Here is a 13,942-nt window from a genome sequence, read left to right as displayed (position 1 = left end):
AGCGGCTGTTGCGAGCCCTTCCGTTCTCCAGTCCGTCCAATGCTCCAACAAAAACCACACCGGGCAAGTCCTCCGCTCTGTTCACCCTCGAGTGCTCTCTTCCATCTAGCTGCTTCTGATGAACACGTCCGAAACAATCTCCAAGTCCTGCCCCGCCCAGCCCCCCTTCCCCCGTTATGGTGTATTCAACCCCGCCCCTCTGCTGCTACTTTCTCCTGCGGGACGATGACTTCACCTCCTTGTCTTTTTTTGTAGAGCCCCTGCCACCCTTTCCGCTGTAGTCCAGCGTGATCTTGAACGGGGCAACCGGATCCACCGCCGATGCCGCGTTTTGTCGGTGTTTCCGCGACTCCTTCCCGCCTCGGGCCTCTTTACGGCTGGACTCGCCAGCTCCAGTCGGAGCTGTGGCCATATCAGAGAACCGCCCTCGCCTGCGATCAGGGGGTAAAGGGTGGACAAACATTCAGTCGCCCAAGCAACCAGACTTACCGTCCTTGACACAGTTCCGGCAACACCCGTGGTCGCACCTCTCAATCCATTCCCACTCGTTGGTGATGGGATTTTTCTCCCATTTGGGATCTGACGACATGTTCTTGCACCACCCGCCGTTATTCCTCCCTCCGCATTTGCAACACGTCCACACGCCGCCTCCCGTGCTCCGGAAATCGCAGTTGGCCAGCGGGCATGACGACGAGGAGAGTTGTGACGCAGCAAACGTGATGTTAGGACATGGTGTCTCATAGCCTGTCGTCAAGTCGATGAGGGCTGAGGGGCAGTAGTGCCATGTCACGGATTGGTGGCCGCAGGAATGGTAATGTGGATGCCCGTGGCACATGGTTGGCTATTGAATTGGGGGAAGCGGCGTCTGCCTATTGAATCTGGGGGAAGCGGCGTCTGAGTAGCGATGAAGTTGCGCTGGCCAGGAGATCTCTGCATCCCAAGGTCCGCGTTGCGAGAATCCGCCAAAATCTGGCTTCGACAGGACTGACGATTGCATTCCAAATAACAGTCTGTACGGATCACGCCCATCGGGAGCATCAGACGCCAGCTGGGATATTTATCCACGATCGCCATTCGTCAACCTCGGGCATGCCGCCGCTCCAGCTATCGTCACCCCAAGGCAGAGACTTGTTCACTAGTTGAGCCACCGCTGGTCAGCTGCCGTTTCTGGCACCATTGGCTGGCGCTGGTCCAAAACACCGAAGCATCAACGGGCAGGCCAAGCCCGTCCACCCATTCACATCGAATAGTCGATCAGCACTCCCTGTACGAAGTACCTCGCTTCTTGGGTGATCGGCGCGGATATGCCACGTAATAGGTTGCCGGGTTCTCCGGGAGCTCACGGGGCTTCGGGCCCGCACATCTCACATTATTGTAAGTCGGGCCTTCCACCAACGTACCATCCCCAAACCCCTACACTTGGGCCTTTGTCCTCAGGTATTCCTATTTTTCGTTTTTTTTTTTTTTTTTCTTCTTTCCTCCCATGACTTCACACTGTCACGCCTGCCGTTCATAAATGCAGCGTGCCTTGCGACCAAGGATCCGCATGCTGTCTATCGTTTAAAGAGGGGCATCCCGACAAATCATCGCTGCGGATCGGTTGGAAACCTGCCGAGGCAAGCCTTGGGGCCCTCCTGCCAAGTCGACGCTTCAGCGACAGCCAGATTGGGATATCCATATTCAGGTAGATCCCGGCTCATTATGGCAGCGGACGGATCAATGGCGCTGCAGCAACAAAGCAACAATCCACGACTCGATACACTAGCCCCTTCTCGCGTTATACTACAATCCAACCTTGGTCCGAAAAAGCAACGTGGGGGTTCCGACACCGAGATCTCGGGAGCTGCACTGGGACGACGATCAGCGCAGGGATGACCGATCTGGGCCATAGTGGACACTAGTGTATACTACACTATTCCTGTCGATCAATCTTGTCACATCCGGATCGGGTATCAGCACAGTGCTCGTGCAGCAGGATCTCCACCACAGGCGCGCAACACAAGATCTGGGGAGTCTGAAGCCACTGATCGCCGGGACAGTGCACTACACCACATACGTACACTACCATGGGACTGGGAACCAACAAGGACAGGGACAGGGGACCAACTTATCTCCCGAAAACCTGTCTGAAGATCCGTTCCCAGCAACCTGGTTCAATGAACCGCTCTTTTCTTTTCTTTTCTCTTCTCGGCATAACTGCCGACTTCGGTTCGCACTTCCGGGCGGATCCTCCTGCTCACTGGTGCGTCCCTAAGCCATGGATTTGGAGACAGCCTCGAAGCCCTATCCGTCAGGCTGCAGATGGGAGGCGTCCAACCAGCCAGGGATTGCTCGGTAATCACGGTGCATCCACAAGCAGCTCTGTGCAGGGAACGGCAAGCGAGTTCCCACACCGCTTCGCACTGCCGTCGCTGCGCAAGATTCAACTTATGGCACCCTGCGTCATCACGAGACGCTGTCCTCCCTGGTGCTGGGCGGGCAAGCGTAGCGCTCGTTGCTCAACTGCCGTGGCTGAGACAGGCAACAGCCAAGAGGTGCGACCGGTCTTCCGATCATCCAACTAGCATTCTTGAAGGGAGTGCGGGCCGATAACGTCGGGGATGGCGGCGCCTCGAGAACAGAGGTTGCGGAGTATGTCGACACCCGACAGTGCGAAGCCGACCAGTCCAAAATGTGTCCCAGAAACTGGTGAAGAAATTCCTTGAAGGAACTTTTGTTCCGGGTGGTTTCGACTCACATGTAAGCAGTTGGCTTTCTAACCTGTCTCACTGGAGAGCCATTGGGGGAAGTGACTTTCCGTAACGGCGCGTGTCATGACTTGTTCCATCCCACCTGGGCGGACACCCCTCTTATTTTGGCGATTCCACCCGATTCCGGGCTCGCGCTTCCTGTGAAGCAACCCGGTCATGGATGGTTGTTGCCTTCCGCCGGCTTCGCGGTTCAATTTCTTGTCGCTCACCTTGCAATCCAGTCCCATTCTCTAAACCAAGAGACGCCATCACCTTCACTTCGACTACGGCTTCATGCTCCGGAGGCACCGGCCTGCTTTTTGGGACGCACATCACGCCGCCAACGAAGTAAACCCGGGTTCAAAGAACCCACGCCGCTGGTGCACCACTCACGGAATAGCGGCATCAAGCCGAACAACGGATGCTTGTTGAGCTGCTGTCTTTCCGACGTGTTCTCGGAGTCGGCCACGGCAGCAAACCTGCTCCTTGGCCAGGGGGTTGGGCGCCAGCGGATTGGACCGAGAGCTAGTGACGCAGCCAGTGAGTAGCAGCGCTTGTGCCGCGGGTTGATTACTAGGTAGCCCGCCCTGGAGTAGCTGCGTGAGGAGCAGCTGTGATGACGGTTGCGCAATGCCGTTGGTCGAGCGAAGGAAAAAATAGCCGACATGGCACAAACTGGATCCTGAGCAAGATGATTGGAGTCGGAGTGTGATGATTTCAAACATTTCATCAGCATGTCCGAAACCCTGCAACACCCCAACATGACGAACAGGGCAGGTGAACTTTGCGCATGCGAGAATCGAAGAGCCAGAGACGCCAAGGCTGGACGAGGCTCGAGAGATGCCTTAATCTACTGTACCCCACTGCGGCGATGGGCACGCTATCCCACGACTCCGTAGCTATAAGTTGCGCTAGTCACAGCCCTGAGACGGCCAGGGCCGGTTTCAAGGTACCCTCGCATGAGGGCAATCGGATCTGCTGTCTCAGACAATGGACTAGTAAAGGATCTTGTGAGCGAGGGATTACCGATCATGGCTAACAAGACTCTCTGGGGGATCATCAGTGCATTTGTAAAGCATGGGACGAGTGAGAAGAGGGGAGAGATAAAATAATGATAAGTGACAAGAAGGGCGTCGGGCCAGCAAGCGAACTAAATATGCACTCACCCGCGTTTTGAGAACGCGGAGGCGTCACTGGGCAGCGTACAGCACATCGCCCACTATTCCTGCCGAGGCCGCCGCTCCCTGCTGGGCTCACATCACACTCTCGTACACTCCCCCCACCATCAAACTCGCAGCCACCACCAGCATCACCACCACCACCGCCAGCACCAACATCACACCTAATCCAATCTGCGCCCGATGATTTACATCACCTCCCCCTCCTCCGACTCGACGGCCCGGACAGGGACCTTGCCGACCTTCCCGACCCTCCCGATCCACCCGACCCAGACGAAGAAGCAGGCGACAGCAACGTCGTCGATGACGCCGACGACGACGACCACAGCGCCTCCATGCCGACCACCCCATCATCACCCATCCCCGCACCCCCGCCAACCCCCACCGCCGACACAGCAGCAGCAGCAGACGACGACGAAAACGAGGGCGACAACAACGAAGAAGACGAAGGAGGAGGAGGCGGAGGAGAAGACGAAGACGAAGGAAGAGAAGAAGGATCCGGATCGGCCGCGCACCGGTCGCAGCACACGTGGTAGCAGAAGGTGTCCGGGCTGGCCGGCGGGCGCTGCCGGCACCACCGCTGCTCGTTGGCCCGCCCGCCGCACGCGCAGCACGCCCACCGCCCGCCCAGCTGGGCCAGCCGGCACAGGCCGGACGTGCACTCTGGCGAGAGGAGGCAGCCGCCTGTTGCGCTGAGGGTTGGGGAATGAGGTGAGGAGAGGTTAGTGAGTTCATATTTTTCTTGTTTGTCTGATTTTGTTTGTTTGTCTGTGTGTGCGTGTGGGGGGGTGCTTGACGCTGGCTTGGGCTCGACTACGGTGGTGGTGGGTCGGGGTGGGAAAGGGCCCAGCCGGGTGAGGGAGGGGAGAACAAGCGGGTGTACGTGGAAGCCCACGTACCAGGGATCGTTGTAGTCCACCTGATTGTTCAGCAGCGAGGCGTCGCCGTCGCCAAAGGTGGTGCGCTCGCAGGGCTGCGTCGCGCCCGTGGTTGGGTCAGTGGTCGCGTCGGGGCAGTAGTTGTAGTGCACTACCATGTCGATCGGGCGCGGACATGGCGGAAGGTCTGCTCCGTGTGTTAGTGTGGTCCCGAGTTTTCGTTCGTCCCGTCCTTCCCGAGCTGCTGGGAAGTTTGCTTGTCTCTGAGGCGGACCGGCGGTCTAGGCCCCGGAACCGGGCTTCCGGTGGCCAAGACAACGCCTGGTGCAGCCATCACGGGGTTTTGTTTGGTTGGCTGCAGGGCTCGGGGGTGGAGGACGTACGGTGGTGGTGGAGGTAGTTCCAAGTACACATGGCGCTCTGTTTTGATTCCTCTTCTCTGCTCCTCTTGTTCACCCACGCACTCTTTCCTCCTTCTTTCCTTTTCTTCGGGCTCCTTTCGTGTTCGATAATATGGCCCCGTTTCCTTTTTTTCTTCCCTTTTTTTTTTTTTTTCCCGGCTTTCTTGCTTCCCCGGGTAGGCAGAAGTTGACGTTCTCTTTCTGTTCTTTCTATACTCCGGACACCGAGGTTGTTGCACCTGGAGCCTTACTAGTCCCAGGTATCAAGTGATGCTCCTGGTTTTGGCGCGGTGCCCAGAGTTTAAGGAGAGGTTGAACGTCGAGGTGTTGGAGAACACGAGTGCCGTGTGGAAGATTGTGTCTGTGACTGCACAGTGTCTCAGGGACGAGATGCCAGGAGGACGGATATCAGTTCGATGCAGATGCCCCCGATCTATGGGATTCAGGTCGTTTGCTACGGCGAATGTAACCGCCGACGAAGTGGACGCCGTTAGTGGTTGCTAATACCTCCTACTTGAGTAACGTCCCTGGACGACTTGGATGTGGCAGCCAAGTGGCACAAACCTTTCAGCTACTTGGTATGTCGGTGTGGCTCAGGCCTATGGAAGGGTACGGCCGCTGGTCCAGATTTGATCAAGCGGTCGGTCGACAGCCGGCATGCAGCGGGGTTGTTCTTGGGAGACCAAGGAGTCTCTGGATCTGGCAAGACGATGGAGGATACAGCATTCCGAGATTGAACTAGGAGGTCCTGATTCGACTAAACCCGGACAGACACTCCCGGATCTCGCGACCGCAACAGGGAGCAGCGCGTGGTGCCTTATATGGGACTCGGGGACACCGGGCGGTGGAGGAGGCGCGTGGCTGTCGAGGCTGACAGCACGAGCCATACACCCAGAAAGCATCGAAGACGATGGGGGTACTGTGTTCAAGGTTAGGCCTTCCGCGGCCCGCCGAGCTTTCTTCCACTTCCCCTTCACGCTGGGCCTGTTGCTTGGGCTTCCCTCATCACAAGTCTTCCCCGCTCCTGGTTCAGTTCACAGCTCGAAACCTTGGCAGTCGGGGAGCCCTGAGCTCTGGAAACGAAAAGCGGTATTCGTCATCTGGACGAATGTGGAAATCTTAGGCGCACGGGGAGGCCAAATCTGTCTCGACGCCAGCCCTGAGGCCGATTATTGGCAAACGTACGTCCGACCCCGGCCGCGGGAGCACGTGGCGCTGCCGCTACCCGGAAGATTGACCCGCTGCTGGGCGTGATAGAAACGTGGGAGGCGCTGAGTGTGTGCTGTGCTGGCTCGAGACAGGAGTGACACAGAGCTGAGACATGAGCGTCACTACCGCCCACGTTGGCACGTATGAAGCACTAGCAGCAATGCTCGATCCCGAAAGAGGTAGGCCGCGCCTAATAGCCAGCTGTGCGCTTGCCGAGCTCGACCACGGCAACTCGCATGCTATATTGCTTTGCTCTCCGAATCCGGCGCCGTCTGCCCCAGCCTAACCCGGGCGTCTGGTACGGTGGACTCGGAACCACGATGTGCCCCCGGGGCATTTTCCCATGGCGCCATGTCCGGATCGTGCCAGGCGGAAACGTCCATTAATACGCCAAGCTTGTTTCTTTTGCCCAGCTGAGGCCGCCTTGCCGTAGTAGTGCAATTGCCGCGTCAAATCCGGGCTTCTGATGACGCCGCGCTCTCCGCAAGCTGAGACACTGCGAGATTGATGGCTTCGAAGCGACGGAACCAGGGGAGCGGATTCGTACCCGGCGTGAAGCACAGATCTGCGCCGCAACTATTTTGCAATAAGAATGACAAAATCGCTCAAGCCTTGGAACAAGATCGATAGGATGCCGCCCCAGGAAGCAGTCGATTGGGCAGTCCATGAGTCTCTCTCACGTCTCATGTTCTATCATACTGCGTTGTACGTCTCACGCCCGAGCGGGTCTCAGCTTCGACGGCAGTTCTAGAACAAATGAGCGCTGGGGATTGGCAAGACGAGAACCGGACTCAGACAAGCGGGGCGAGGCGGCTCTTACGCGGCACTGCCACCCCCCCAGGGCTTTTGTTCCGACTGGTCGTTTCGAAGGGGCAGCAGAAGATCGGCGTGCCAAGGACAATCTCTACTGCCTAGAATGTAACGGAGCAGTGTCAGAGGCTTTATGGGGAGCAAGCATTGTCAACCTCGTGGCGCTCCCGTGGATCATGAATCAATGGAATCCAAGGGCGTTGCATAGTTGTGGGCCACCCCCCCCTGCACACTGGTGTAGGTAGTGTAGAGGCCGATACCGCGAGTGAAACAGGGCTCAGTGCCAGAACCACCATACGCCAACCGCTGACACCCTCCCAATCCTCGCCTTTCAGCTTCTCGCCATCTCAACTCAGGATCTGCTGCCGGGGATGTGATGTGCCTTGCAGCCAGCCACCCGCTGCCAAGAAGCCCCCAGACTCTCTCCGTGTCTCGAGCTCAACATCCAAGCAGACAAGTTTTCTTATAAATCACGGACTAATCAACACCATGTCCGCGGAGTTGCTTGTCTTGCCGCAGTGGAAACACCGGGTTTCGGCTCGGCCAGGTCCTCTACATCACAGCACATTCAGTTTCTACCTACCACTGTTTGTGACGACGGGCTCGCAAACTGCCCTGGACCCCCTGCTATCCCCAGTTCCTCCAGTAGCTACCAACAATGAGCATCGTAGTTAGAGCTTTCTTACCGACCAGCACCGTCACGCCAGCTAAAGCACTCAGCATCAACAGGCCGCCGACGGAGATATTGGCTGCCTGTTCCACATCATGTAAACAATCAGGCGGTCCCACCATCATCGTTACCAACGGTAGATATTATTTGAACCGGTCCTACGGGAGCGTTGAAGAAACGGCTGTCCGGTAGCACTTGAGGACCATAGCATGGCGGGAAGGAGACACACACTGGGCTGAGGATGGCAGCAACGAAGAATTTCAAATTCCAACGTTCCCGCAAAGTTTTGGTTTGACTTCAGAGAAGAAGTCACCTCGCAGGCCATCATTGAACCGGAATACTTGGGAACAACTTAGAGCGACATCGCCTGGCTTGATCTCTGAGACCAACGCAGGCCGGGACATCCGGAACGCCGTTGCAGCTGGTCAGGCGCGGGCGGCTGCGTGCGCCGGTTTGTGAACGCGGACATGGTACGGTATCACAAAGCGGCTGAGGATCCTACCTCGGACAGTTCTCAGCTGGGATGTCTCGGAGCCAGACCCGCGTTCAGCCTGCCACACGACGCACGGGCGGGTGACACCAGCGGTCTAGAGCAGTTTACCTGAATTCTGATATCAACATGGGGGAATTCAGCCCCGTCTATATGCTTCGAAATTCCGCAACCCACATCGCAGCGCCGTCCTTCGGCGCTGCTTCCCCGGGAGAGACGGCCGGGCGGACGGAGGGACGAACATCACGTCCCCTTGCAGAAGGACACCACCGCCCATTTCCCGTTCCACGCCCACTTCCGCGCCCCGGAGTCGCCGCCGCCACCGTCCGTCTGCCTCAGCTTCTCGTCCTCCCCGGGCTTCAGCCCCACCACCACGTCGGCCTTGCACGTCCGAAGCGCCAGCACGTTGAGCCCGGACCCCGGCCCCAGCGGGCCCAGCGCCTCGGAGAACGGCGTGGTCGGGTCCCAGGCCACCTGCAACAGCAGTCAGCGGAGCTATTGCCAGATCGAGACGTTGAAGCGCCACAAACAAGGAACAGGGCGGAAGAAACACAAAAAGGTGGCGGAGAGAAGGGACAAACCGGGAGAACGCCCGAAAAGGAACAAGACAACTTACATCGCCCACCAACTTCCTATAATTCAAGTCCCCCTTAAACACGGTCAGCACGCCCTCCCTCAGATCCGCCACCAGCGCCTCCGCCTCCCGAGGCAAGCGCCAGTAGCTCCCGGGGCCAGTCCACACGCGGTTGGGCCTCAGCACGAGCTGGCCCTCGGCATGGAAGCGGCTCCACTCGGCGAACAAAAAGGCGAGGTCATCGACCTGGGCGTCGGTGAGCGGCGACGGCGGGGCGCGGCCGAGCAGGGCGTCCCCGTCGGCAGGCGTCTCGAAGAACTCGCGCGGGCGGGCCAGCGCGTTCAGCAGCGCGGCGAAGTCGGCCGGCAGCACGTCCGACACGAACCAGGGGATCGACTTGGGGTGCAGCACGACGGTGGTGGCCAGCCCCGCGGTCAGCAGGTAGCCGGCGAGGATCAGGTCGACGAAGAGCTCGAAGCCGGCGTTGTCGAGCACGATGTCGACGCGGCGGTCGGCGGCCGCCCGCTGTTGCGTCTGGGTCTTGGCGGCCAGCAGGTGGTCGTACACGCGCGGCAGGTCGTTGATGAGGATGTTCTTCTCGGCCCGGCGCCGCGCCTCGGACCCCTGCAGCCGCTGGATGTCGTCGTACGTCAGGCTGGTCAGCAGCGACAGGTCCGTCGCGTTGCCCCACAGGCACACCTCGCACATCTCGGTGAACAGCAGGCGGTCGGCCTCCGGGTCGTGCGCGGCTTGGGGGTTGCGCAGCTGTGTGACGAGGTCCTTGTAGCGCGCGGCGAGCTCGAGGACGGCCGGCCGCGAGGAGCGGAAGGTGCTGATCTTTTGGCGGGCGAAGACGTCGTAGGACTTCCAGTGCGTCGAGAGCGTGAAGGAGGTGGACATGCGGCTGCCAGCAGGGAAGGAGGGGGGGATGGTTAGTGGTCTATGGCGGAGAGCAAAGAGGGAGGAGACAGAGCACGGTACGGTACCGGAAGAGATAGCACTCGGTGAAGAGCCACGGCGCGTTCAGCCAGGTGACGGGTCCCAGCTGCTCGAGCTCCTTGTTGTAGCCGGCCACGTCGGGGTAGCCATCGTCACGTATGGGCCTGTGCCACCCACTATAAGCACTTCTGCCTCATATGCTGCCTGCGACGGGGACACGCACGTCAAGGCGCGGTCGTGCTGCACCTCGTACTTGAGCTGCGCGAGTTCGGCCACGATCTTCTTGCCCTCGGCCTCCTTCTCGGCGTCGTTGCAGGAGGCGACCGTGCGGTAGGCATCGTCAATGGCTTGAGTCTATGGGCAAAAAGTATGAGTGTTTTTGGTTGTCCTTCACTTCGGCGAGGCAGAGAATCGGGGGGGGTGGGGGGGGCCGCACGATGATGATGGGCCATCGCTCCCGCGCAGTCGGGTACGCGAACGATGTGGGGTCGCCGGTCGAGTAGGCCGCTGCAGGAATTAGGGGTCAGCATCTCGGCGGCCGGGCTGAGAAGGAGTCCGTACGTACGAAGTTTGGGGTCGTGCTCCATCCTCGCGGATCTGGTGCGCGACTTGTCGGTTTGGGCAAGGGCAGCTTGGGGATGGGAACTTGGGCGTGTTGCTTTGGCGGGGTAGCTTTGGAGGGGCTGATGACGATAACTAACTGGAACGTGAGCTAACCCACTGCAGCAACATACCGAAATCGGGCTCGGCACTGGTGGGTCCCCCTGAAGAGCGCTTTGCCCCTGGCGGTTTTGCCCCTGGCGGTTTTGCCCCTGAGCAAGGCCCATCTACTTCAAACCTGGAATTGATCTCTTTTTCGATGCACCATGCAGAGGGAGACCTGCTCTGCTGGTTTCATGGTCTGTTGGACACGACCTCAGATTGAAATCCGATTGTCCGCAATGTCTGGCGACCTGGAATCAGAAGAAGCACATTCCGGCTGGCTCCCAAGAAGCAAACCAAGCATAGGTACATCCCGAACCCCAACCCAAACTCCCTACAAGGTAAGGTACAGGTATCATCACAAAGCCAGGGCAAGCAAATGTCGCCGTCCCATTCCATGCCATCCACCGTGACACACAGCGTAATTACCATCCTCCTCTCACTCAACCCTCCTTCCCCTTCAAAACTCACCCCCCCAGCCGCCCCGTAACAGCCGCGACAGCAAGCACCTCGACGCGGCCCGCATACAGCCGCATCATGTGCGCCACGGGGTCCCCCCACACGACGCCCCGGAGCTGCGCGTCCGTGGCGACCTGCGCGACCACGCCCTCGCGCAGCCGCGCCGCCACCGTCGCCGCCTTGTGCCGCCCGCCCCGCAGCCCTGCCGCCCGCGGGTCGCCCGACCGCAGCACCACGATCTGTCCCGCGCAGCTGAGCGTGCACGGCGGGACAGGCCAGGTTGGGAGTGCTGCTGCTGCTGCTGCTGCTGGCTTTTTTGCTGTTCTTGACTTGTTTGCGGCTGCTGGTGGTGGCGGTGGTGGTGTAGCGGAGGTCTTGCTGGCCGGCTTGTTGTTGGCCTGTCGCCGCGGTTTTTTGTCTGACGACGATGGCGGCTTCGACTCGGTGGTGGGAGTGGCGATGCGCGGCGCCGGCGCGGCGAACAGCTGCAGCAGGCTCTTCACGTACGCCCGGTCGGCGCGCGTCACGGGGTCGCCTTCGTTGACGAAGCTGAGGAAGACGCTCTTGCGCGCCTGCGGGCATCGGACGTAGTCGGTGGGCTTCGCCAGCGGCAGCAGGCTGACCGGCGGCGTGCCGAAGGTGATGCAGTGGACGCGCTTGAAGCACCCTGCCACCGCGCGGAGCTCGCTCTCGGCGGCGCGCGACGTGGAAAGGATGTGGCTGTACAATAGCGCGGCGACCGCCCCGCCTGCGCTATGGCCGGTGATCAGGAGCGAGGACGACGCTCGCCGGGTGTCTTCCTCGAGCAGCTGGCGGAGGCGTCGCGCCACCAGGGCTATCATCTTACGGGCGACCGACAGAAAGCCGGCGTGGCAGAGGTTGCCGGGGTCGTCCTGCATCTATCAGCATCACATGGCGCTGCACACGAGGAAGGCAGGCACAAGAGGGCATACCAGGAAGCCCGCGGGTGATGTCGGTTCCATGTTGAGGTTAACAGCCCAGTCCATGAAAGTGGCAGTTCCCCGGATGGCAAAGACGATGGTGTTGGCGTCGTCCATGGGCACCGATTTGATGACCATGGCTTTGGTGCCCGTACGCCAGTCCGCCTCGACACGGGCATCCCGCTCTGCTCGCCCAACGGGAGGCTCGTAGACTCTCTCCGAGTATTGCGCGGCCAGGCAGATCAGCGGGTACGTGGGAATGTACCTATGTCCGCGTCATTAGCGCCGCCCCTCACACCAAGCGTCGTGAAAAGGGGGCGGGAGGAGGGGGCGCATACAGCTTCAGAGGGGGCAAGTTCATGGGCAGCCTCGAGTTGGCGTACTTGTCGACCTTGGCAAAGAAGCTCTCCGAAGCCATGGCTGTCGCCGCCGTTGTCTGGCCCTTGGGGTGTTCCGTCCTGGCGCCTCTCTTACTGGACTGGGGCATGCCTCTGTTGGCTACCGGCCTCCCCGACGGGACCGGAGCGGGTGGCGGGGGTGCTGGTATAGGCCTCTGGGTCGCTGCTTGCGTTGGCTGCCAAGCAAAGATGTCCCCCTCTTTGCCATCGTAACCCCCTTGGTCAATCATGGTCAAGACGCTGTCGAAGCGGTCGGATATCTCATTCACCAAGGCACTGCCTTGGCTGACCAGCTGGTTGCCGCAGCCGTGCCATCGCGGTAGGGCATCCTCCAGCAGCCGCGGCATGCCGGTCGCCTGACATACGTCTTTGGCCAAGTCTAGCGCGGAGTCGAGGTCAAGTTTGCCGAGCGGCGTGCTGTCAATGTTCGGCCGAACTGGAACCTGAGCCCTCAGAAGATGAGGCGGTGGGGCGGCGAGGTAGTAATGGTGTTGGTTCACAATAATGGGAGGATACGCTCCGGACGGACACGAGACTTGAGGCTGCGATCCCCCATTCCAGCCAGGAGGTGGAGGAAGAAACCCGACCGACTGGTGTGCTGCAGGCTGCGGGTGAAGGCCAGCGGGAGCCCAGTTCAGCGGGACCTGACGCGGCGGCGGCGGCGGCGCTGGCCGGGTTGGGACCGGTGCTCGTCTTGCATCCCGGGGCCTGGCCGCCGGCGACTCCTTTTTCACCTTCTTGGACCTGTCAAAGAATCCCATGGAGGCGAAGCTGGGTCCCGGCACAGCATCGATGCGGAGCAGTCACAGCAACCACCAACTAAGCCTCAGTAGCGACTTTAATGACCCGGGGCGTCACCACTTGACAGCATGAGGATGGAGTAAGCACCTAGGCTCGGCACAATGCAAAACTCGCAGTCGCTCTGAAGTCCTGCTGAAGGATGGTAGACTCTGTCGAAAAGCTGGTGGTGACGATCCGACTGTGGCGGAGGTCAAGCGGACTGGTCTCCGGCATGAGTAGAGGAGCAGAGAACCCGCCTGGTCACACAAAAACCCGTCCATACTCGATCCGGGCACGTTCAAGGCAGACGGCCATTCAGCGGGTGTGCCTTGCTGCTTCCTGCAGCCAAGGTGCAGCAACATCCCGGTAAGAGTGCTGCTGTGTGCTCCCATTCGCTGCTGTGTGACTGCTCCGCCTCGAATCACAATCCACGGGGGCGGATTCGAGAAACAACTACCGGGGTCAGAATTGACTTCTGCATGCAAACCACCAAAACAGGGCGAATTACCTCTGATAGCCGCTGGGCCAGGGCAGTGGTGCGAGCGATAGAATGCCCTATCAGCGCGATCTTAATGCTCATTTTCTGGGGAAGATTGCGCGCATAGCCTCCCTGTTCCCCTTCACTGATATGCAGTTACGCGCTCGAGGTAGTTCCCCAGTTTGCAACTCATGTCTCCTACGACCCTGGAGTTGCAAGATGACATCTCGTCTAGGTACGTCGTCATACGCCTACGGTTGTGTCAGTAAGTGGATGGAAAAGTATAGATGATGCCAGCCCGGATGA

The 13,942-nt window shown here is 59.7% G+C and overlaps 4 protein-coding genes across 4 annotated transcripts; all 4 read right to left on the bottom strand.

Moving 5' to 3' along the window:
- Positions 1-157: 157 nt before the first annotated feature.
- THITE_2108070 (uncharacterized protein) lies at positions 158-1,095 on the bottom strand. Its single transcript, XM_003649456.1, has 2 exons — positions 490-1,095; positions 158-402 (listed from the first exon to the last, which is right to left on the bottom strand). The coding sequence occupies exons 1-2, from the start codon at positions 833-835 to the stop codon at positions 206-208; spliced, it is 543 nt and encodes a 180-aa protein (XP_003649504.1). The 5' UTR covers positions 836-1,095; the 3' UTR covers positions 158-205.
- A 3,311-nt stretch (positions 1,096-4,406) lies between these two features.
- Positions 4,407-5,199, bottom strand: THITE_26684 (uncharacterized protein; the record flags this gene model as incomplete). Its single annotated transcript, XM_003649455.1, has 3 exons — positions 4,407-4,599; positions 4,807-4,972; positions 5,169-5,199. Coding segments are annotated over 3 exons (390 nt in total), but the record flags the coding sequence as incomplete, so codon positions are not given.
- Positions 5,200-8,272: 3,073 nt separating this feature from the next.
- THITE_2108064 (uncharacterized protein) lies at positions 8,273-10,606 on the bottom strand. The gene is made up of 6 exons (XM_003649454.1): positions 10,444-10,606; positions 10,315-10,385; positions 10,102-10,232; positions 9,926-10,042; positions 8,982-9,843; positions 8,273-8,839 (listed from the first exon to the last, which is right to left on the bottom strand). Exons 1-6 carry the CDS (start codon positions 10,463-10,465, stop codon positions 8,609-8,611), a joined length of 1,434 nt encoding a protein of 477 aa, XP_003649502.1. The 5' UTR covers positions 10,466-10,606; the 3' UTR covers positions 8,273-8,608.
- Positions 10,607-10,777: 171 nt separating this feature from the next.
- THITE_2074103 (uncharacterized protein) lies at positions 10,778-13,333 on the bottom strand. The gene is made up of 3 exons (XM_003649453.1): positions 12,319-13,333; positions 11,993-12,245; positions 10,778-11,932 (listed from the first exon to the last, which is right to left on the bottom strand). The coding sequence occupies exons 1-3, from the start codon at positions 13,137-13,139 to the stop codon at positions 11,048-11,050; spliced, it is 1,959 nt and encodes a 652-aa protein (XP_003649501.1). The 5' UTR covers positions 13,140-13,333; the 3' UTR covers positions 10,778-11,047.
- Positions 13,334-13,942: the final 609 nt, after the last annotated feature.

Source organism: Thermothielavioides terrestris, chromosome 1 (assembly GCF_000226115.1).
Source record: "Thermothielavioides terrestris NRRL 8126 chromosome 1, complete sequence".
NCBI classification, from domain to species: domain Eukaryota; kingdom Fungi; phylum Ascomycota; class Sordariomycetes; order Sordariales; family Chaetomiaceae; genus Thermothielavioides; species Thermothielavioides terrestris.
Note: the sequence above shows the minus strand (reverse complement) of the source record. Positions and strands in the feature narration are given on the sequence as shown.